Source organism: Lissotriton vulgaris, chromosome 2_1, assembly GCF_964263255.1.
Source record: "Lissotriton vulgaris chromosome 2_1, aLisVul1.2, whole genome shotgun sequence".
NCBI lineage: Eukaryota > Metazoa > Chordata > Amphibia > Caudata > Salamandridae > Lissotriton > Lissotriton vulgaris.
This window is the reverse complement of record NC_141687.1, coordinates 1103879285-1103905159: the sequence shown is the minus strand read 5'-3', so window position 1 is coordinate 1103905159 and position 25875 is coordinate 1103879285. Positions and strand designations below refer to the sequence as shown.

Genomic DNA, 25875 nt, shown 5'->3' with positions numbered 1-25875 from the left:
TAACACAAATGCAGGCAAACTTTACCTCAATTCAATTACCGGTTTAAAAACACCCTAGCCTAACATCTGTGGGCCTTCATAGCAGGGCAAATACAACACAAGTTCCCAACATTGCAAAGTACATTTTTGATAGATCAGTGTTTTTGAGAGATGTCTGCTATGGCTGTTAAAAGCCTGTTTACGCTTATTTTAATTTTTTGATGATAGTGCATCTACCGCGAACTGTGTGTAGGCACGTACAATGCAGACTCCTACAGCTGTAGAAGGGACCATTAGGGTTATACAAGAAAATCAAAACGTGCTTTTTCTATGTGTCATATATTATTAACAACAGAGTCACTATCGTCAGCTCTGTAATATATTTGTAGAAGGAGATGTCCGACCCACAAAATCAAAGCATGAAAGAAGACCCAGCCTAGAACAGTTTGGTGCCCTGCCAGAGAAGCAGTGCAGACTGCCGTGATTTGAAGATGGAGACTGCACCTCACTTATTAAATCTTTTTGGGGAGTCCGCTACGGATGTATTTTGGCCCCTTTCCTTTTTTACTCTAAATAAATGGCCTTGATGACAACCTAACGACTTGTGGCAAGTATGCGCGACAAATTAGGAAGCGACCTATCCTAGTCCTCTTACATGCGGATGATGCCGTTCTTTTTGCAAGAACAGCAAACCGGCTACAGTTTTTGTTGGATGGGGTTGCCTACTTTATAAATCTGCTTGACTTAAGAGCAAATATGTCCAAGTATTACACTAAGGCCTCAGGTCCTAGGCAAACTAGGGTCAAAACGCACGCAGTTGAGACCGCCTTGATATATAGGGTTAAAATTTGAACTATTTGGGCATCCCCTTTGATGAGCTAAAGGGTCTTTCCTACTCAATGTTAGGTATTTGCAATTTCAGAGAGCTGTTGATGTAGTTTTTAGATTTGCATCAAGGTTCCTCCATAGACCTGTGAAGGAACTTATTCAAATGTATATGTAAAAATGTTCTGCAGTGGGCTTTCTGTGGAGTTGGTGTTTGGGGACATACTAACTCTTCTTTATTTCAGAGAACTGGAGACCGATTTCTATGTAAACTGCTGGCAATACCAAGGACCCCTTCAAACATAATTTGTCGCGCTGAAGTAGGGGTAGATTACCTGGGGGATCTGATTGGATTGGCACCAACCAGATTCAGGACTATCAAAATAGCTTTTGATTGACTGTTTGGCCCATGATAATGTACTTCGGAGTCCGTATTTTTTATATTTAAAACTTACTTTTTCTGACATGGGAGTCACCTAGTATTATGATAACCCCGGAGTCTTAGATACTGTTTCTAAAGATATTCTGAAAAAAACATTTCTAATATATATGGATAGGATGTGCTATTTAAAGGCAGAATTGTTGAGGACAGTGACAGCACACTCATTCCTTTGTGCCTTCATAGGGCCTGAACTGTATCTGACTCTTATCCAAAATTTTCAATTTAGAGGAGGAGCTTCGCGGGCAACCAAGATGGCCGCGTGAGCTCGGAGCTCCGAAGACCCTCCGATCCTCCGTATTAATCCTGTCACATATCCTGATCAGTGATTGTGGAATATTGAAGGTGAACCGACGCTGACACGGGACCCGTTGTCCGATCTCAAATCCGATGTTCCTTGGCGCAGTTACACCGTGTGGAAGTTCGCGGACTGCAGTGGGACCAGTCTCCGGGCCGGAGCTGGCTGATGCGACATAGCCAGACGGAGGTGACGAGACGCATGACTGGCTGTTCCAGCCTACAGCGGAGCTGGCGTAGTGGCGGAGTGAGCACGTACCAGACGGAGTGCGGGGCAGCTAATTCCTGACATCGGTGTGCCGGTGAGGCCCGATGTGTGGACGGAAGAGGTGGCCCGGTGGCTAACCATGGCTGGCAAAGGAGACCCCGATAGATCTAAGCCTCGGATCAGCAGAAAGTCTACGTACTCGCAGTCCAACAATATGGAGCGATATGCTCAGCCGAAGGGCTCGCCTGGTGTCTCAGCGAGACCCAAGGACCTACATCGGGAGGTGTCGCCTGAGGCTCAAGACCCCACGCTCCGCGACATAATGGTCGCCATTGAAGGCATGAAGGCCGAGATGCATCAGCAGCACGAGGTGATGGCGCACAAGGTGGACACCCCGGCAATTGACGTTAACCTGATTAGAGCGGACTTGGGCAAAACAAATGAGCGAGTCAAGTCGCTAGACATCAAGACCTCGAGCCTCACCACGGACGTCTCCGACCTGCAAACCGAGGTCCGGAACTTGAAGTCGGCCAACGACCTTTTTGCGAGGAGGCTTGAGGATTATGAGGGTCGGGCCAGGCGGCAGAACGTCCGCATTATCGGTGTGCCGGAGGGGGCCGAGGATTCGGCTGTGGACCTTTTCGTTGAGGACCTGGTCCAGAACCATGTAGCCCCTGAGGGACTTAGTAAGTTCTACTCCGTGGAACGGGCGCACAGGATGCCTGAGGGCCGGACAAAGGAGGGTGCCCCTCCGAGACCCATCATCGCCCGAGTGTTCAACTTTAGGGACCGTGACTCCAATTTACAGGCCTCAAGGAACGGTGGGCCTTTGAAGTTCCAAAACGCTGCCATTAACTTCTTTCCGGACTTCACTCAGTCCATGCAGGGACGGAGACAAAGCTTCATGGGAGTGAAACGGCGTTTGCGGTACATGGGCATGAAGTATGCTATGCTGTTTCCTGCAAAATTGAGGATCGAACATGGCGGCCGGGCTCTGTTCTTTGACTTGCCGGAGGTAGTGTTGGACTCGCTCAACACCTTACCCCAGCGGCGTGAAGACAACGAGGAGCGGTCGGAAGAAGCTACAGGCGGCCACGACCGGCAAGAGTGATGACTGGCTGCAGAACTTTTTGGACAATGGGCTTACTTTCAGCAGTTTGGTTTGGTAATCCTGTACTCATGGGGGGGCTCTCCCTGTACTTTTCTGTTTTCTGTTTGGAGGATGGGCGGGGGATAGGGTCACCTCCTTCCTCCTCGGGGGCTTCTCGTAGATTAGTTTTTTCTAGGGGCGACAGGCGCACTGCGAGTTGGGTGGGCTTTTTAGTCTAATGCAGGGGTGCAGGGTGGAGGGTGGACGGGTTCTTTGTTTTCCTTTTTGGGTTGTTCCCTTTTTTTCTTTGTTCTCTTTTTGGCAAGGCAATTGGTGGTTTGATTCTGATTATGTAGCGACTGTGCCCGCCGAGGGTGGGATAGGTGAGGATTTCGATGATGGGGGGTAGGAAACTGAATGTTTTAAGCTGTAATGTCAATGGGCTGGGGGACCGTATCAAGAGGGGTATTGTACTTCAAATGTTTAAGAGGTGTGTGCCTGATGTAATACTGTTGCTGGAAACGCATTTGGTAGGGAACACGTGCCACGCACTTAACAGAAAGGGCTTCAAAATGGTGGCACACTCGGGGTTCTCCTCCGGGTCCCGGGGGGTGGGGATTATGGTGCGCTCGGCCCTCCCATTGGAGATTGACTCAAGAGTGGTCGATGAGCGAGGACGTTACGTCGCCGTCACGGGGGGATGGGAGGGGCGTACCCTGGCCCTAGTTTCGATTTATGTCCCCCCGGGGCTACAGACGGACACCTTCAAAGACCTTGGGGGCGCCATTTTAGGTCTACCCGAGGGGCTGCTTCTTATGGGAGGAGACTTCAACGCAGTAGGTTCAGGGACGTTAGATCGATACCCATCCAGAGACCTCCGAGGTGCGCAGACCTGGCTTCCCGATTTTCTGGACACTCTGGGACTTGTTGACTGCTGGAGGCTTCTGCATCATACCCAGCGCCAATACTCGTTTCACTCAGGGGCTCATGGTAGCCTCTCCAGAATTGATTATGTCCTGACACTGGCGGCCCACGCATCGGCGATCTCTGAGGCCAGATTGATGGCGAGGGGCATCTCGGATCACTCTCCGGTCTGGGTGTCCTTTGATTTAGATGTTGGGGTAACTGAGAGGGTGGCGCCGATTAACCCGTGGTACTTTCGTGATCCCAAGACTCGTGGACTCCTGGCCAAAGCCATGGAGCTCTACTTCTCTGAAAACACGGGCTCGGTTACCTCCGCTGTCTCCTTGTGGGAGGCCTTCAAGACCGTCCTGAGGGGGGAGGCGTTCTCCTTAATAGCTGAGGTACGGAGGCGCAGAGACGTGGACGTGGTGACAATCGAGTCCAACATAGCGGAGATAAACTCTCAGTTGGAGGTCGGCCTGACGCCGGACCTCCTACATGCTCTTTCACTCAAACAGTCGGAGTACCGAGCTACTGTTACGGAGGCGGCTAAGGCCATGGGTAGGGAGCAGCAGGGGCACATCTATGAAGTCGGGGACAAGGCCGGCAAGCTCATTGCCTGGCTTGATAAGAAGGAAAGAGCCAGCCACGTGGTCCCGGAGGTGCTGGGGGGGGATGGCACAGTTGTCACCGACCCTAGCGCTATTGCTCTGGCCTTCGCTGAATAATTTGCATATGTTTACGCCTCGGCCTCCGAGATGTCGGAGGAAGACTCTGGCGTCTTACTGCGAGACATAGAGGTACTGTGTATGTCGGAGACTGAAAAAGAGGACATGGATAGGGACATCGCGGTGGACGAGATCGCTCAGGCGATACGCTCCCTGCGATCTGGTAAGGCTCCCGGCCCCAACGGTATCCCAGTGGAGCTATATAAGATTAAACCGGATTTCGTTTCTTCGCCACTGCGGGCTATGTTTCTTGAGGCACGGGAGGCGGGTACACTTCCCCCCGACCAGAGGCTAGCCACCATTGTGGTCATTCATAAGGAAGGGAAGCCCAGAGATTTGTGTTGGTCATATCGTCCTATCTCGTTATTGAACGCCTAGCCCAAGATCTTGGCTAAATTGCTTGCCAACCGACTGGTTGGAGCGATTGGCGACCTGGTGCACCCGGACCAGTCTGGCTTCATCCCACATCGTAACACCGCCCTCAACTTGAGAAGACTTCACGGAGCCCTTGCGAGGGTCCGCACCCTCCAGGAGCTGGCCATCTTGACGTCCCTGGATGCCACGATGGCCTTTGAATCCCTCGAGTGGCCATATCTGTGGGCGGTGCTGGAGAAGTTTGGGTTTGGTCCGGGGTTCATAGGATGGGTCAAGCTCCTATACGCCAGCCCGCTTGCCAACGTGGCGGTTAACGGCCGCGCATCGGCTCCATTTACCCTCGGCAGGGGCACCAGGCAGTGATGTCCCCTGTCGCCCCTTTTGTTTGCACTGGCACTGGAACCACTGGCGGCGTGGCTGAGAGGGCATCCGGACATCAGGGGGATCAAGTGGTCCCCGGGCTTTGAGGATAGGGTGTCTCTGTACGCAGATGACATCCTCCTATACCTCACCTCGCCGTGTATGTCCCTTATTGTTGTATGTGATGTACTACGCACCTTCGGTAAACATTCTGGCCTCGTCATTAATTGGTCAAAGTCTCATCTGTATGTCCTGAGGGGTGAGGTCCCGAGACTCCCGCGGGACTGTAACATACAGGTCGCGAGGCAGGGGTTTAAATACCTGGGTATCTACATTTCCACTGATCCCCAGGTACGTTACGCGAACAACTTACTTCCCCCTCTTGCGCGCCTTCGGCGTGATGTGGAGGGGTGGCGGAAGTTGCCGCTTTCCTTGCTTGGACGGGCGGCCTTGTTCAAGATGATGTCCCTGCCCCGGTTTCTATACGTGCTTCAGAATACCCAGGATCTGGTCCCGTCTGGATATTTTAGAGAGGTTGAGGGCCTACAGCGGACCCTGCTCTGGGATGGTAGGCCGCGCATCGCCATTACTAAACTGACCCTCCCGTGGTATGACGGAGGGATTGCGCTGCCTGACATCCGTAGGTATTATTGGGCGTCTCAGCTGGCGGCCCTTAATCACGGCTTCTATGGTCCAGCCATACATCCAGGCTTTGCATAGAGCGGTGGCTCCTGAGTGCTGGGAAATACTACAGGGCTCTGTACTCGAGGTCTCTGGATGGAAGAATGACAGGTCCCACTAAGACAACGGTCCACATCTGGAGAGCGGTGACGAAGGCACAGGGATGGAAAGGCAAACTCACGATGGTGACTCCACTCTATGACTCCGATCTGTTGGGCAACTTGTGGCATACCAAGGGGTTTGACCGCTGGGACTTGATAGGCATCTCTAGGGTGGAAGACATGATTGCTAAGGGACAGATCAAACCCTTCGAGGTGCTGCAGAGAGAGTATCAGTTGGGGGAAAGGGAGGTCTCCAGATACGCCCAGTTAAAGCACGCCCTTCTGGCAGTTATGCCGGAGGGTGAAAAGATCCCTGAATCTTCCCCGTTAGAGGACAGGTTGCTGGACGGCTACATGCCCGACAGCGCTATCTCACTGACCTAGAAGAAACTGATTAACGCTCGTACGGACCTTCTTCTGGGAGTGCAAGATCAGTGGACCCGTGATGGAATTGAATTGGACGACGAGGATTGGCAGTGTGCGGTCTCGTCTCCGAAGGAGGTGGCAATTCCGGCCAGACTGAGGCTGGTACAATTGAAAATCCTACATAGGGTCTATGTCACTGGCCCCCGCCTGATTCACATGGGCCTTTCGGAGGATGGTCTTTGTCGACGAGGGTGTGGTTCCCTAGCGACCTTCATGCACATTATATGGGAATGTAGGGCGGTGGCTGCATATTGGAGGCGTATACACATAGTGATGGGTGAAGTGACTGGAGTTGACCTGCTGGCTGAAGCCCGGCGCTGTCTGTTAAATGTGTGGGGCCCCACAGACTATACCAATTCACAGACTCAATGGGTCACTCTAGGCAACATGGTGGCGAAGAGGGACATTGCACAGAAATGGGGAGCGGCTCTGCCCCCCACAGTAGAGATGTGGAAGGCTAACATGGACTGGTGCATGTTCCGGGAGAAGACGGTGTATGTTGCCAGAGGTAAGCCCAAAAAATGGAATAAGATTTGGGGGCCCTGGAATGAGTATAGGGGTGATATCTGCCTCCTACCGGACACAGCGCCCTCGGAGGAGCGACTGTCCCCTTAGCCCTTGACTCCGGTGAACTAATGGTATGCAATGTCCTGTCTTCCTCTCCCCCCCCCCCCCATATCCATGCATGTGACCTGTTCACGTATCTTATTCCGCATATAAGCCCATCCTTCCCCTGAAGTGGGGCGATGCCGCATTCATGTTCCTTTGCCTTGTCTCCTTGCACCGTTATAGGTGCCTTTCCGTTATTGCACTGTTTTTTTTCTTTTCATAAAATGAAAATAAACCTCATATAATTTTGTACTGTATTCTGTGTGCACCACTCATGCTACGTAACGACTTGCTGCCTAGCCTCCGGGATGTATGGCTGAATAGCTGTGTACTACTGTGTCGTAAATAAAGGTTTTCCCCCAAAAAAAAATGAATAAATAAATTCAATTTAGATGTTTATCTTACGCGTTTTAGACTCCGCACTTTGCTCTTTTTAATGCTTTCCAGATATAAGGCAAATGGTTTGATTCACTCCTCTTATGTTATTGTATCAACCCCAAAGCACGAGGCACTTTGCTATTTTGCACAATTTATAGTGTTCCGCGCAGATGTTTTTTTGTACCCCCATCTCAGTGAGGCTAACATTCAACAACCTCATGCTGCTTTATTATATTTACAGAAACTAACCTTTCTCGACATATGCTATGCTGTTTTAAATTTGATCAAAGATGCACTTATCATAAGGAAGCGCTATGGAACTTCTGTATTCTTATAATTTTGCATCTGTTTTATTTTACTGTATTGATTCTATGTGTATTGTGGTTTAATGGCTCCAATCTGAATGAAGTATTTTGATGATGATTTGCATAGCTGAGTGAAGAGAGTGCCAAAAGCTAACAGGAGATGCCAGTTTACTTCAATAGGGTCGCTAGATTGCTTAATGTCATGGGGCATTCTATTTTCATGCATGGCATTTTGTTATACAAATTGCTGCATTTTGGGAGCTGTAGTGATTTGTTTAACTTGAACCATTCGGATGAATATAACCTGATAATCCTTTTCTAAAAGGAAAGTTGGTGTTTTGTTGACTTAGTGCAGGCCGGCAACCTTAACTTTGAACGGTGCAGGGAGACATTTTAGCCTGAAAATGGAGGTGGATTTGCAAACTAAGCTTTTGCAAAAAATGGAAAACCAGACCTATCTGAGACCGAAGCTGGTGAAGACCGTGGAGAAAAGGACATATCCTTTACAGTCCTACAGCTAGGGGACAAGCAGCATTTTGATCCCTCCGTAAATAATATGGTGGCCATGATGCCAAACCTGCCAGAGACTGAATGTGATGGAGATGAAAGACAAGATAGGTCCGAATTGATAGAGTATTAAGAATATATAGCCTTACTGCTTGTAATTTGCCGTGTTTACGAATCAATGATTTTCACTGAGTAGGCAATCTTATATTGCATGTGTTCTCTCCAGCATAAACATATTTTTAATAAGAAATTAGATTAGCCGAGATGACTTATGTCCTTTAATGAATAATTGTCTGCTTCCAGGTCCAGAAGAAATGACAGCCAGTCAAAAATACAAATTATTAAAGGATTGTAGAGTAGCTCACACTGCCTTGAGAAAACATCCATTTTGGTTTAACTGACATCAACTAGTCTGCTTTGGAAATGTGCTTCTTGCCAGCGGGCCGTGGTGTCTGAGATGTGTTTACCCAACTCTGTCTTCGGATTCTTATTTAACTGTGGCTTTTTACTCTGTGGTTCTGTGTAACTATACTCGACATCTTTCGGTTGGATGATAAACTGTGGACTGGTGTCTCCCTTAGGTGGCAGAGTTTGTGGATGAGCGTCCAAAGGAAATCAAGCTCATGGAGGAATTCCGGAGCGGAAATAAGTGGAAGCTCTTGGGAGGTGGGTATGCACATGAAGTGTATATGCTTTATTATTAAACCACCACTGTGAAAATCGACCCAAGTGAAGCCTGGCTGCTTGATGATAGTTCGATGTCGACGGTGCATGCGAGTAGCTGAGGTTTGGCCCCAGTGATCTAAGAAGACCTCTATGGTGTTACTCGATGGAAAGATACTGAGCGTGGCGATTGTGCTCATATGGAAATGTGTGTATTATGTGGAATCCTGAAATGTAGAACATGGCGCCTGCTGGCAGTCATCAGAGAATCCTAATGAGTATGGCACATGCAGGTACTATTTAGAGACCGGTAGTATTCAAAACTGTACTACATAGAAAGACATTGAACATGGGACATGCTTATAATGTGTAGATAAGCGCTCTGAATGGAGAGACCTGTGTGGTTAGATTGTTTGTGGCGAAACATCATTACTGGGGGACTTATTGACACTGTTTGGGAAGAAATATCAGTTGTCAACATGCATACCGTTACCATGTGGTACTTTACAGTGCATGTATTACAACACGATGACCTTTATAACACCTTATTTTTATAATGTTGTACTTTACCATCCCGAAATGCTGGTAAGTATTATATATGTGTTTCTGTTGTCAACTCCCTTTTAAAAAAGTGTGATATATATTTATTTTAAATGTAGAACCCCACCACCGCTTATATACATATAAGTTTAAATATGTATGTGTTTATTGGGGAAGCGCCGTAAGTGTCCCCCTTTTATTTTTTATAAAGAAAAAACATATTGATCCCCAAACTGCAACTGTGGTAAACTGCCTTGAAACACCTAACTGCAGTTTGTGCCAGGCCCCCCTGAGGTCTGCCTTCCTTGGTTACAAACAATAAATTGCCTCCAAACAATCCAAAAAAGGCTCCGGCATACCAAATCAGTGCAGAAAAGTGTTTATTCGACCATGAATCAGCTCAGTGCGTTTCAGCTGTTATACAGCTTTGGTTAAGTGAATTAGCGCCATTTTGTGAGTGCCTTTATCCCAAACATACATGAATAAAATTCTTTAGAGGCAATATGCTTGACTGCACACAGTTCATAAAGTTCCATAAGGAAGCAAAAATTCATAATTACACACAAATGAAATCAACAAGTAAGATATACATTAAGGCAGAATTTTAGAATCTAATCAGTTTACAAATGTATACTGTCCATTCACTTAAAAAATATAACAACATTTCTCTATGTGCAGACAAAATAAATGTAACTAAATTACATTTAGGCCCTGGGGCGTGGCTTGGCTAAGCAGCGGAATGGTTGCTCACTAGAGCGGCTCCGCCGGCCGAGTGTTATAAATCCGGCATATATCCGACCATAAAACAAGATTCCACTGTCTGACCACGGAGTACAAATATTTGAACTGGCAAGCGACTTGAGCGAACCCGGGCTCGAGGTCAAGGTGCGGATATTGGGCGGTCGAGCCCCCGTTTCGAGTTGAGGCCTGGCCGCGGAGCGGGATAGAGCTGGGGCCTTGGGCGCGGTGTGTGGTGGAGAAGATTGACTGCGAAGCCCCGAAGCTGGAGTAGGACCCCGCGAGGTGGAAATACTTACTCCTAGCCCCGGCGGAGTGTTTGCACTGCGGCATCCTGCCGCTACCAGCGTGAGCATAGATACCCTAGTGCGGCGCGGCCAGAGCTGGTGAGACTCGTGTGTTCCTGCCCGGCGGCCGGGGCCAACGTCTAGCACACCCTGCGGGCTGCCGGGGAAAACAGCGGCTGCCGGTCCCCTGGCGGTCTGCCTGAAGATACGTGGGAGAGGGGGTGCCTGTAGCCGCGATTTTGCCGCGCTCCTCGCCCGGGTGATCGCTTGCACAGAGGACGTTCCAGCCAGGGTGGCTGTACCAACGCTGCGGGATGGATCACAAGAGGAGGTGAGACATTCATTGGGGCAAGGAGAGGCCCATTATAGGCATAAAGAAACACAGTATATTTGCATAAGGAGGACTTGCCTTGCATTGATGCAGGTGTGGTGGGCGCACAGAGGGGTGATCGTGAGTCTGGTGAACCCTACATGCATTTGAACTTGTGTGGAGATCACAAGTTCCAACGTAGTATTTCATAGAATACTTGAAGGCACAACAAAGAAGAGACACAACTCTAGCCCGCCATAAGCAGATATTGCTAACATTATATGGAGCATCTATAACCGCACAGCATTTATTGTGCCATACAGAGTGGCACTGTGGATGGGCGTAAGTGGCAGGTGCTGGGCGGAACAGGTGGTGATCGCTGTGAGGCATGCTGTTGGCTTCTGGGAGCACTCACTCACAAGGTATTCCATAAATTCAGAGTCTATGCAGTTTGAAGAGCTGAGTGTCATGGAGGGGTGGCTGTGAGTGCAGCGAGACAGGCAGTGCCGGAGTGGCCTGGAAGATCGTACAACAGAGGTCTAGAAGGTCTGGCAAGTGGTGGTGACCACAGCCCCCTTCTAATACATATTGAGAACTAGAGACGGGGCCTGTTGTAAACACAGGTTTAATTGTAGTGGGTAAATATCATCGTACTACACACACGAGTGACAGCTGTGGGCCACCATGGGCAAGCCGGATACACGGCAACCACAACTGAATTTTGACAAAAAAGCTGCCAAAGGGGCGGATGGCGATGCGTGCCACCAAGAGCAATCTGAAGACCATTCGGCAAGACAGCCACCTGCAGAAGATATCAGAGAAATGTTTAAAGATCTCAAATCTAGTCTTCAAGGGCTGGATACCAAGATGGCCTCTTTGGCGGAAAGGATGGACAGGATAACGCAGCGGGTAGAAAAGCAGGAAGGACGTCTCGGAGTGTTGGAAACCAGAGTGACGGAAACGGAAGAAGGCCAGACGGAAATGGACCCGAAGCTGCGGGGCATTGATGGCGTGCTGTATGCCATACAACTGAAGAATGAAGATTTGGAAGCTAGGTCTCTAAGGAACAACATATGCAATTACTGGAATTGCCGAAACGACAGATATCTAGGACATGGAGAAGTATGTGGAGACGATGATGTCAGACCTCTTCGGATCGGACTTGTCAGCCATGATCCTAATAGAGCGAGCACACCGCACTCTGGGGCCCCGTCCGAGACTGGGCGCACCTGCTCTGCCAATATTGGCCAGGGTCCTGAACTACAGGGATCGCAACACTATTCTACGGTTGGCCAGGGAGAAAGGTGAGATACAGTACAAAGGGAATAACATTGCGCTCTACCCAGACTCCACACTCCAGGGACTGCCAGCTCAGTGAGAATTCATTCCAGCCAAGAAAATCTTTCAACAGATAGGAACCAAATATGCTTTAATATATCCAGCTAAACTAAGAGTTCAGGCGCCCGGTAAACCAACATTTTTCACGGACGCTAAAGCTGCGCTCACCTACGCGAAACAGCTGGCCAAGGAACACACACCGCAAGCGACGACCAGAGGCCGACAGACTGACAGCAATCTGAGTGATAATGACTGATAGATCTGACCCAGGGAGCTGATTGCTGAGATAAGTATAATCTACTGACCTATGTGTTTTAATGTGTTGATACCATTGGAAGAGCGTCGTCATTATAGACATAGTCTGTTCATGAGAGACTAAAGAGCAAGTTGATATGTAAGCATCGATGTTGAGCTGTAGTTAGTATGGAACATTGCTCCTGTGGTTCGTGGACGTGGGTCACACACTCGACCACCCTTCCTGGAGAGCAGGGGAGTATTTCCGGTAAACTCACGTACCCCACTGAGATGACTCCCTTGAGTTCCCAACTGTGGACCAAATGTTTACAGTTCCGGGGGAAAGGGGAGGGAGCTTCACAACCTATTTGGGGGGTTGGTGTGGGAGGAGGGAGGGAGTTGGGTTATGTTCTATTTCATTAACCTGCCTAGTCAAATGGCAACTTTTTTAGGACGTATTTGTTTGAGGTCAACGCGCTCATTTCTCTGAGTTAGTAGACTACCTAGATCAGGTTTGCAGAAGGTCATCTTCCTCACCACTCATATTTGATTGTATATTGGACACATATAAGATTGCAGCACACCACATACTTACGCATCACTATCACCCCACATGACGGCGCTCAATTGCCTTTCCTGGAACATTAGAGGCCTGAATGATCGAACAAAGGCCCGGCTGATCCACTCTTATCTTTCACTACATGAGGTAGATATCTGCTTACTTCAAGAGACTCAGCTAATGTCAGCTGCTGCTAACACGCTTAAACATAATAGATGGGGTGAGGTGTTGGAGGCAGGATACTGGACCTTCTCCAGAGGGGTGGCGATTCTTATTCTCAGGGGTCTACCCTGGAAAACGCATCACAAGTTAAGAGATGCTAAAGGGAGATATATTATCCTGCAGGGCGCACATCATAATACCCCGGTAGCGATTGTCAACACTTACGGTCCAAATACTGACAATTCCACCGTCTTCCAGCATTTCAGGCAAAAGATCCAGGCAATGGGTGATGTGGCCAATTTGTGGGGGGGAGATTTTAACGTAGTAATGTCACCTGTGCTTTACAGACAAGGAGCAACACGCGACCACCATCCAAAGGCAGCTGAAATGTTGGCGGGGATTGTAGAAGACCTCGGCCTAATAGACTCATGGAGGGAGCTCCACCCGAAGGTCAAAGAGGGTACATGCATGACACATTACTGTAACGCATGGTCCAGACTGGATTACTGGCTTCTCATTAAAGACCTTCATCTTCATTCTTGGGTGGCGAGGGCTACACTTAATTTGCGTACCTTCTCTGATCACGCACCTGCTCAGATACGAATGCTAATTCCACCGCCGTATAGACAACCATTTACCTGGCGCCTTCCAACGGGGGCATTATTGGATCAAGTATTTCGGGAAGAATTAAGGGGAAAAATCGTTGAACACTTCACGTTGAACGAGGGTACGGTAGACTCACCAGGGGTGTTGTGGGAGGCGTTCAAGGTAGTATCCAGAGGTAATTGCGTAGCACTTCAAACAGGGGTACCTGGAGATATACACACTACTCTAGCCAGATGGGAACGTGAAATCAGAGAACTAGAGCGTTCGATCCAATCATCTCCATCGCCTGACGATAGGGCCAAGCTTCGGTCTAAATTGACGGAGTTTCAGACAGAGGCGGAGAGGGAAACAGTATATATGTGCAAATACACACAAGCTAGGAGATATGGAGAAGGAGTTAGAGCAGGCAAAACATTGTCTGGACTCCTCCTATCCCCGAGGGGGTCTAATTATATTACCGAACTACGGACTGATACTGGCGAGATGGCTAGGACGCCGCAAGACAAATTACAAATAATGACTACTTTCTATAAACAGCTTTACACCTTCCACTTGAACCCACCGCAGTCGGGCATTACGGACTACCTAGATACTGTAGCCTTGGCTTGGTTTAACAGGGGTGCTCGGGAATACATGGATCTGCCGATTACAGTAGATGATGTCCGACAGGTGATAAGCGGCATGCCTGCTGATAAATCTCTAGGGGCGGATGGTCTTACTGCGGCCTTCTATAAAGAATATGTTGATGTTCTGGCTCCTCAGCTACTACAGGTATATTTGGAGGCGAGGGACACAGGCATTTTGCCCCCTACCCTTAGAGAGGCCACGATAATCACTTTATTAAACCTGATAAGGATCCCACCAAACCAGATTCCTATCGTCCATTGTCGTTAAAAAATGTAGACGCTAAAATTTACGCTAAATTACTTGCCAACAGGCTACAGTCAATGTTACCACGAATTGCATTCCCAGATCAGTCTGGGTTTATCCCCGGCCAATCAACGGCTCTTAACCTACGGACCATATTTGGTTTACTACATTATTTAACCCCTCTCGTTCAGGCAGTTGCTGCATTCTTAGACGCCACAAAAGCGTTTGACTCTTTAGAATGGAAGTACCTGTTCTCCCACCGTTTGACCAGACTGGGCCTGAGTTCTATGTTCATTAAACAAATTCAACTCTTATATAGTAGCCCGATGGCGAGGTTGAAGGTGAATGGGCACAAGATGGCACAAGAGGGACAAGACAAGGATGTCCATTATCGCTGCTACTGATCGCTATCGCTACTGAACCACTGGCGGCCAGGCTCCGGCAACACCACACACAGAGGAGCATAGGTTTTACATCTAGGTGTTTATTGATATCCATGTATGCGGATGATATGACTATTTACCTGGTGGATCCCAAAGATAATTTCGATGTTATTATGAGGGAAATGATTCGAAATGGTGGGTTGACAGGGATACAAATAAACTGGGCAAAATCCGTGATGCTGCCACTCACTGATGAAACATGCCCATGCAATACTGAGTTTCCAATACAATGGGCAGAGGGTGAGGTACGTTACTTGGGTATTTGGATTAGCAGGTCCATTCAGGAAATATGGTTGGCAAACTATGGAAGAGCGATTGATTGGATAGAAAGCAGGGTCCAGCGCTGGAAAGAACTTCCGTTATCCCTGACTGGACGTATAGCTATCACAAAAATGGTTATTTTACCCAAAATTCTATATTTATTTGTGGATATACCAATGCCACTGAACACTCATTTTTTTAAGCGACTCCGCACACTCATCATTGGTTTGGTTTGGGCAGGTAAGCAATCACGGGTCTCATGGAATTTAACGTTACCTTTTACACAGGGAAGTTTGGGTGATTTAGACTTGAGCTTTATGCATACAGCGCACAGGCGCAATACTCACACTATTGGCACCACCCAACCCCATACCAACCGCACGTAGCACTAGAAATAGAGAGTCGCACCTCTCCTGTTGAATGTGGCGGTGTATTAACCGTACAAAAGACCCCATATATCGAGATTGGCATGGAAAAACATCGCCAAGAGAGCGGGCCAGGACGAGCTATATGCTCCATCTATGCCACTAAAGGGAAATCCACTTTTAGCACCACTGATGGATGCTGCTACCACTCTGAGAGCGAAAGCCCGAAATCTAACAAAGGGTAGTGATCTGTATCCATATGATACATTCCTGTCTTTACAACAGATGTGTAACCAGTGTGCACCATCAGCATCACACATGTTGTTATATTACCAGATCAGAGCGGCAACCAGGGCAAGACATAAAAGTTTCGGATTAAACGTATTATCAAACTCTTCTCCCCGTAAGCTTATTACCGGTATTTATAACACAACACTAGAAACGTCTCCCATTATTGCAATTGAGTCGAAGGCACATTGGGAAAGGGAATCAGACATGACACTGACCGACAAACAGTGGCAATTCTGCTGCTCACAATTAGAGCATCTTTCACCAAACTATAGACTGAGGCTCATACACTTACATTTTTTGCATAGGTTGTATCGAACACCGATTCAACTATATTGGATGGGATTGAATCCGGATACGAGATGTTGGCGATGCGGATCACCAGATGCTACATTTATACATTTGGCCTGGTCCTGCAGGCCAATAGCACAATTCTGGGGGGAGGTGGGCAGACACATTGAGAGCATTATTGAACAACGACTATAGCTTACACCACTTGTGGCCCTATTGGGATTCGTTTTAGAGGTCCCTAAGAATTCCTGCAAACTCACAGCTATGCTGTTATTATTAGCGAAGCGCCAAGTATCGATACATTGGAAAAAGCCTCATCCTCCAACGATAGCGGGATGGCTCAATGCGACAACATACTGCAAGGACCAGTTAACAAATTATTGGGATTTAATGCTAAGCAGGTCTAGACCTCCAGACATCTGGGGTCCTCTTGTGAGTTGGTTGGGTTCAGGCGGAGCAGACCTTCGGAATGATGTCTCAGAATGAACATTTTATGTCCGGTAACTGTGGACAGATTGATTCCATCAGATGGTTGGGTCGATGGAATGTGCAGAATCGTGATGTTGGATATTGACATAATAGTAATGTTTGAAAGTTGAGGCGGAAGATTATACCCAAAATGCACGAGTAGGTGCTGACTGTTTCTGTCATAGAATTACATTTGAGGATGGCAGGGAGGGGGGAGTGTGAAGGGAGTTTGTTGGGTTTTGTGAAAATTATATGAAACGTATTGGATTGATGTACATTTCCAATTCTGGATTTAATTCTTAGATGCTAATTAGATTAGGTATTGAGATCGCTGCCGAGCCCACGGGATGTCGGCATGCCAGCTATGTTACACTAGATTAGATTGGAGTCATGTTACATCCGCTGCCGGACCCAGGGTTGTAGGCTGAGAGCTGTGTGCATTGGAACGTTGAACTGTAATAATAAAAAAATAAAAAATTGCATTTAGGCCCAAGTGGCCAAATCCGTAACTCATAGGTCCACATACGGTGTTTACGTTAGACCATATACTGCATTCCATACGACACTGGAACCTGAATAAAACAAACACCTTAAATAACAATAGATCCTACATTACTGCATGGGTTAAGATATCCTAACACATTCTATACAAAAGTTGTTTTTACAGATGGACATACATTCCTTCATCCAAATGTAAACCTGACTGTTCTTTGGTATCTCATTCCAATATATATCTGCTCTCAAGTCATTGTCAGTCTTTTTTTTCTGTCCCCACCTCCGCTACTACATTTTAATCCTGTCTATTACTATATTTCAACAAAGACGTTTTACCCTCATGTTGATGCCAGAAATGTCTAGCTACTAGATATGTGTCATAATTTTCAGTGGTTTTCAACTGTTGAAAGATCCTTTTGTGTACCTGCACAGGGCTCGACGAATCCACTCGACCACTCGCATTTGCGAGGTAAATTTCATGGAGGTTGAGCTATTTTTAGGTCCTACTCGCCCTTTCTGGCGAGTAGGAAAATATACTAACTTTTGTCCTCCATCTTTAGAAACGGAGCAAATGTGACAAGATAACAAGATTTAAAGGCCTTTTTATTGCCCACAAAGCAAATGAGCAATAAAGATGCCTTTAAATATTGTTATCTTGTCACATTTGCTCAGCTTTCAGAGACGGAGGTCAAGTAGGTTACTGTTAGGTCGAGGAGATTTTTCAAAGTACTAGACCTGCAGGACTAGTACCATTTTTCAGATTTGTCGAGCCCTGCTGTAGTTTAGTACTGTTGATATATCTCCTGGGACATGGACAAGTAACCATGTAAATCATGTGATCCAACCTACAAGTAAAGTGATCCCTGAGATATGTCATACTTGGCGTCTTGCTTACTATATTGTTGAATAGAATAGAAGTAAAAGCAGAGGTGCGTACAGAGAAAACAGAGCAGATATGTAGTGCCTATTGGAGTTCGGTACCAAGGAACCAACAGGTTTAAATAAGGCTGAGGACATGTATGTCCATTTTGATTGTTAGGAAGTTGATATATATATATATATATATATATATATATATATATATATTTGTATTAAGTTATTAGGAAGGTGTAGTGACAGCTGCAATCACTGGGGACATTTACCTACCCAAGACTACACGAACCAACAAGCCCCTTTGGGCGGTACTGTCCACTTTAAAAACAAGCACAAGATAGCTGTCCCTTTCCTACATAGCCAGCCATTGAAGAAGGGACAATACCTCCAGAAACGTGTCTGGCGTACGGCTAGGAGTGACATTGCTGGGACAAGTGCGCTGTAGTTCGCTGCTACCTAAATGAATGTGGCGCTTCACTGCGAGAGCAATTTCATTTGGATATATAACACACACACACACACACACACACACACACACTTACACACACTTACCGGTCACCACTAGATAGTTTGCTTTTCCATAGAAGGAACATTTGTTTGTTTTGGTAATAACTTTAACTCCATCTGAAGATTTTTCACAAAACTTTCAAAAAGATTTCATCCACTCAGCTCCTTCCTGGAAAGTTTCAGGGTGATCCATAAAGCAGGGGCAGAGAAAAATAAGGGGGTCCTAAATTGCAAAATCCCTATGCATTTTCAATACACTCAAGCGAAAACTGCTTAACGGAATCACACCAGACCCTAGAACATGTACCCTTATTGAAATGCATTGTAGTGATTGGCAGGTTTTGAGAGCCACACAAAGGAACATGGATAAAGGGTGATAAGACTTTAGTTACAATACAAAGCCTTTGTTGGTGGTACCATAATAACTTTAGGAATTGTGGTGTGTTCTAAGGTGATTTTTCGCTGTGGAAAATACTGACTTTCTGCTGGAATTTTATGAATCATGTTTGAGTGAAAACTGTTTTCTCATGATTTTCTCATAGAGGTAATGGAGGGAGCTCCAGAAGCTAAAATGAGAGCATATATTCTGCAAATACACGCTATCTTTCTCATCCATGTGAGAATAAAGTGTGACATTCTCAGTAAAATCTACTTCCAACAAGAACAGCCTTAACCTGTCAATTGATTCCCTTCTGTTCTACTGCAGCCTCCTAGAGTGTTTGAAAGACCAACTAGAGCGCTAACAGTCTTACATATGACAAAGGTTGGCACACCTAAAGCTATCTTGATTGAATCAAACTGGTAAAACTTCAAACATTTCATTTACAAAGGAACAAACTGAGAAACTTTGTCATGGAAATGTTGGTTAGTGCTGTTTTAAAGAAAAGTAGGACACATTTTAAATGAAATCTAAAGTATGTTCCTCTGCTATTTCATTAAAACATTCTGACATGCTGACTGAAACATGCACTTTCAGCAACAGCTGCAGACTGCCAGTTGAATCCCTGGCGATCAACTGCAGCTTTACCACAGTGTTCGAGAGAGCAACAAGAGTGCTAACATTCTGAATTCATGGCAAAAGTGTGGCATACCTGAACACCACCTTGATGGAATTGAAGTAAAAAACTGAAAGCACAAATATCACCCACATGTAGCCCAAGCACAGCCCAGTGACAGAAGTGTGCAAAATGGTTATTTATTAAATATTTTGCAGTTTTATATAGGACAGACTTGACCCGAAGGTATTGAAGTGCTTAGCATGAGCATCAGTTACATTACACACGGACACTTCCATTTTGGTTTTAGACATGGGTAGATTAGGTGATTTGCCCAGAATCATAGAATTTTGAGCCGATGCTAAAACTAATTTGAGATGTCATCATAAATTATGTCATAGAACATGTGATGAGCGCTGTCATTTGTGAGGTCGTAAGCAGTGCATGGTGGTGGCGCAAGTTACATTTCGCTCTACTAACTATAACTGGTGAACTTCTGTGTTTTTTTAGTTCCAATCGTTAATGTTCTCACTGACATGTTCACCTACCTATAACGTTACTTTAACCTTTGCTTCTTTTCAGTGAATATGTGTGTATATATAACCTTAAACGTCATAAAAACCTCTTAAAAACTCTGTACCCCATCCATCCATGAACCCTAACAGCCCCTTACAAGCCTTTACCACTACCCATTGCTGAACCCCAAAAACATTTACTATCCCTTATCTCTACTCATTCCAGAACCCTAAAACCTTACTTCCCCGTCTCCCTACTGATTCCTGAAACCTAAAAAATCCTTACTACCCCTTTCTATCCCTCAATCCTAAAGACTCTATTTTTTCAATGACGTCATAATTTTTTTAATATATTAATATAGAGAATCGTGTGTGTATATGTATGTATATGTGTGTGTGTATATGTGCATATATATATATATATATATATATATATATATATATATATATATACACACCTTTCAAACCGCCCTCCACCTTCTGTCCGTTCATGCCACATGACGTCATTGATGTATTTCATGAGAATTTAACCAGTGAATTGAAGGACCTACATAGCAAAATATGCAAGAGTCATTATAAATATGATCCGTTGACTGCTGACTATGAATCATTGGTGTCTAAGCTTAGCAAGGACAAATATGTTATTGTGCGCCCCAGCGATAAAGGAGGCAACGTGGTATTACAAACCAGGGCTAACTATGAAAAGGAGCCTTTGCTCAACTGAACAATCATGACCACTGCGAAAGGATGAATGGGGCAGAATTAAGACCATGCAGAGTGAGTCTCATCTACTCTTGTCGAAATGGAAGTCCAGGAAACTGCTATCAGAATCGGAGTACAAGTACCTAAAAACTGATTATCCTGTGACCCCGGCAATTTTATCCCCAAGGTCCACAAGGACAAAATCAATTCCCCAGGCAGACCTATCATCACGGCCAGAGGGGGTCTCCTTGAAAGGACATCTGTATATATTGACTATTTCCTACAAAGTCACGTCAAATCTCTTGAATCGTATATTCAGGATACAGGGGATTTTCTGTTCAAACTGAAAAATGTCCTGTGGCAGGATGGTGACTGGATGTTGGCCTTAGATGTAACGGCCCTGTATACTAGCCGCCGTCATGCTGACGGTATAGCGGCAGTGAAATACTATCTTGAGCAGAGGGATGCTAGGTTTAAGCTGCACAATGACATGTTAATCCAAATGCTTACATTTTGCTTACAACTCAATTTTTTCATGTTCAACAGTTTATTGTACAGGCAACTTCAGGGTGTTGCCATGGGGGCCAGTTTTTCTCCAAGCTTCGCGTGTTTGCACATGGGAGCTTGGGAAGAACTGGTCCTCAAAACCTGCTTTTGTTATGAAATGACGAACCGAGTAATAGCATGGTACCGGTTTAATGATGACCTGTTTGTGGTTTGGAGGGCGAGTCAAGAGGAGGCCGTGAATTTTGTAGAACGACTCGATGACAACCAATACAATATCAAATTCACGGTCACCATGAGTCAAAAACAGGTCCCCTTTCTTGATACTGAGGTGTATGCCAGTGGTAATAGGTTGGAGACTAGATTATATCGTAAAAGTACTGCTGGCAAGACAACTTTACATGCGGGCAGTACTCACCCAACCCATCTCATAATGAGCATCCCGTTTGGTGAAATGATACGCCTTAGAAGGCTGTGTAGCAACGAATACGATCTACGCGAGGCACAGTCAGCAAGTTCAGAAAGGTTTCTTGAAAGAGGGTACACATGCAAGACTATTGACAAAGCAATACAAAAATCACTGTTGTTCAGTCGCCAAGCATTACTATCCAAATATGACACCTCAGTGGAGTCAACTAAACTTAACACTTTGGATAATGCTGGCAATATTGAGGCAGTAGACTCTTTTAGGTTCATCATTGGCTATTGTACCCAAGAAAAGAACATTTGCAAAATGGTTAATAAAAACTGGCCCATTCTACTCAAAGACCCGGTAATTGGGCACCTACTACCCAGGAAGGCGTCCATAACCTATACTAAAGCCCCTAACATGAAGGACAGGTTGGTCGATACTGGCCCTGAGGCACTGGAAGAAACATCATGGCTACACAACAAGGGAGTTTTTTTCAAATGTAAAACCTGTAAAGCCTGTACACATGGCATTAACAAAAGGTTTTACAAGGATGGTTTTACCGATCATGAACATCCGATTAATAAAACCCTTACATGCAAAACCGTATTTGCAATTTATATTCTTGAATGCCCTTGTGCATTACGTTATGTGGGGAGCACTAAGCTCCCCGTTCACAAACGTATATTACAGCACCTCAGAGGTATCACCTCTCAAGACAACACCTACCCTGTTGCGCGACATTTCAAGCAGCATCATCCGAGCAGCAACAGGGAACTTAGCTTCTATGTTGTAGATGCAGTCTTGGCGAGTAGACGTGGGGGCAATAGAGACGCAAAATTAAGCAAACTGGAAACAAGGTACATCCTGCAGTTAAACACCAAGCAGCCTGTGGGTTGAATGTTACGGAAGACCTCTACACATGTTTACACTAGGCTGTTTAGGTTAGCAACAAGATACTTTTTAGCAATTTTTGTGATCCAGATTCTATTAAATCCTTTAAGATAGTGGTTTTATGAGAATAGTAACGAACTATTTATTTTTTTTTTTAACATGACTCTGGTTCATATCACAACATATTGCACTAACTGTTTATTGTGAGTGTTTACATAATTAAATATTCAATGAATTGATATTTATTGCACAGTTTGCACACTGTCTTCCACTATGATTCGAACCATAGGGTGATGCTATTGAATCAGAATGCTCCTTTGAATAGTATGTCTAACAGCACTGTCTACCTCCTGATCCTATACTGATGTTCTTTCTGCATGTGCCTTTACGATGAATATAGAATGTTCCTTTAGTTTAACAATGGGAGCTTAGCTGGTAGCTCAACTCCACTGGAAATGACAGACTGGGCTCAGTCTGTCGGGAAATTAGTTATTTAAAATATGTGTTTTATATCTTTTATTCATCTGCACTATTGCACTTTTTGCACTTTCACTTATTCAAGTACTTTAGGTATGGGTTGCTTTTTGTAAACATTACTTAGTCCAGCTAATGAATATACTTCACCGCTGGGGATTTATCCCATTATTGTCTTGGTGACTATTGTTGATCACGTATGTGAGTTACAATGTGACACATTGTCCCAGGTACAACCAGTTAATTAAGTGATCTGGTGATGTATCATTAGTAATTGAATATTGGTATTTTACCTGCATTTCAAAAACCTTTGTTTTAATTGTATATATCGTGTATTTTACACAGATGTTGCATCAGGTCTGTTTTCCATGTTTATTCAACTATGACCCAATGAAATGGTAGCACTTGCACTTTAAATACACACCCTTCACTATGACACGCTGTCATGTGATCAAGGCTCAAGCGACCCGAAACGTTATGGCAACAGCAATAAAGTAATACCTCATCCAAAAAACTTTGGTCCGTGCCTGGTTCCCGTTCGTGGCTGAATGTGAGACGGCAACGCGAGGGAAACGGAGGTATATATATATATATATATATATATCTCAAAGGGCTCCATTTTACAGGGGGCCCCCGTCCCTGCGGGGCGGGCTCTGCAGGCAGGAATGGAGATCCTGTTTGAAATAGATTTCACCAAAACAAAATCGCAGAGCCACAACTCTGTCTTAGCTCCATGGCGACTTTATTCGTCAATGCAGCACAGCATTATTCCACTCAAATAACCTTACGCGTTTCGGCGAACAACACCTTGTTCACAGGTGAGTGCAGTATAGTCCCAGTGGTCACATCGCTCCTTTGATCTACTACGGGCCCCAGAATGCATCAGCTTGGTTAACTTGTAACGTGACACAATGCAAACCATTCCATTTAACTGCATAGCGTTTTTTCACACAAAATGTCACGAAATATACTTCGGTTCAAGGTGCATGCTGAACATAAAATAAATTGCAAAGTTCATATACTGCTGCATGCTCAATAAGTCCTTGAAGTGCGGAACTACCGGAAAGAGGAATCTCACCTCCCTCGTCTCCCTTTCTCAAACACGTTACCACAAATAACCAAGGAAGTCCAGTGGCAGGTATGTGATACAAGCAAGTCAAACCCCCTCAATAATATACAACATAGGGCTCCATTTTACCGGGGGCCCCCGACCCTGCAGGGCGGACTCTGCACGCAGGAATGGAGATCCTGTTTGAAATAGATTTCACCAAAACAAAATCGCATAATCCTAATCCTAATCCTAATTTTTTTACTATATTTATATAGAGAATTGTGTGTGTATATGTATGTATGCATGCATGTATGTGTGTGTGTGTGTATATATATATATATATATATATATATATATATCGGATGACATTTAAAAATTAAAATAAATGACTTACATGCGTTGTAGGGTCCCTAATAACGGTCTACATGGAAAATTATGCCTGGTTGCAGTGCCCTACCATTGGGGAGATATGCCAGCATAACTTTCATTGGTACTTGATAAGCAGATACATTGGTATGCCAGCTACTGCTATTGCATGTGGAGAAACGCAAGTATGGCAGTGCGTGTAAGGATGTGAGTGTTCCACCTGCTGGCAGCATGAGGGCAAACATTGTTCTGTACGTGCTGGCATTGGGTGAAGATAAGTGGGCATGGCTCATGCTGGTGTGGCTTGTTGAGAGTTGCACAGGACACTTGTTGACACTGTATGTAAAGATGCATGAGCATTGCACCTGCTGGCACTGTATATGTAGACTTCATACCATGACAAATTCTGGCATTGTATGGGCAGACAAGTTGGTGTTGCACCTGCAGATCTTTTGAATTCTATATATTGGTTCATATTCTTTCACATCACATTCCAGAATGAGACTTGTTGCTTGTAAAGGGATCTCAAAGAGATGCATTGATAGGCTAGAATCCAAGCTGCAGAGAACAACTCCGTCTGCACAGGGTCCATTCACTCGAGCATGGCAGTGAAAGATGGAAGATAGAGTACAGGGGCAAGTATGCATGTATTGCATAAGAACATGTGTGGGATTGGAATTTGTCCAAGTGGTAGACTGAGCTAAATGTTATGGTTTTTGTTTTAGATGACCATGAAGACTCACAAGGCTCAGACCTATCCGTGGCAGCGAAGTCTTCAGCAAGGTAAAGTTCTTGAGGAGTAGAGGGCTCTGCATTGCTGGATCAAGATGCAGGCATCACTGTTATTATGTTAATGTCTTGTGGTATTTTTTTTATTTTTTTTTACAGAGTCTTACATAGTGCAAACTTGCCCTGAAGGTATCGGGTATCAGAGCGCTTTACATAGCACCAGTTACTTTACATGAGGACACATTCATTTTTCTTAGGCACGGGGAGATTACATGATTTGCCCAGATTCACAGGATGTTCAGCGTCATTGCCGAGACTCGAACCCTGTTACCCAGATTTGAGGTCATCTGCCCTGGCCATTAAGCCAACTCCTCTCCCCGATTTTGGTATCACAACCAGTGTTTGTTGTGTTTGTGTGTAGTTATCAATGTTCTTTTTGCAATATTTATGGAAATCTTTCATCACTGGCTCTGAACAGAGGGGATGAACGGATGGTGCTGATACACTGGAAAGAGCCATGCTGCAATGTTAGGTGTGTATATGATTTACAAACTTTGCTGAACATTCCACAAAGTGAAGGAATTAATGTATCTAAAGAGAAGGTTTTAAGAAATGACTTATTTAGAAGAAGTGGTGGATCAATGTGCGAGTAGTAAGATGGGGAGTGAGTATGACTGTTGTAGTGAGGGAGAGAGAGAGGCAGCAAAATACTCTTCTTCTCCCACCC

At 45.5% G+C, this 25875-nt stretch overlaps 1 protein-coding gene across 1 annotated transcript in view; it reads left to right on the top strand.

The window, feature by feature from the left end:
- BUD13 (BUD13 spliceosome associated protein) overlaps nucleotides 1–25875 on the top strand; it is a 203285-nt gene that overhangs the window by 61792 nt on the left and 115618 nt on the right. The window contains exons 3-4 of the mRNA XM_086956813.1: nucleotides 8793–8877; nucleotides 25145–25202. Coding sequence (XP_086812939.1) covers nucleotides 8793–8877; nucleotides 25145–25202 — 143 coding nt within the window. The remainder of the gene's footprint in view (nucleotides 1–8792; nucleotides 8878–25144; nucleotides 25203–25875) is intronic.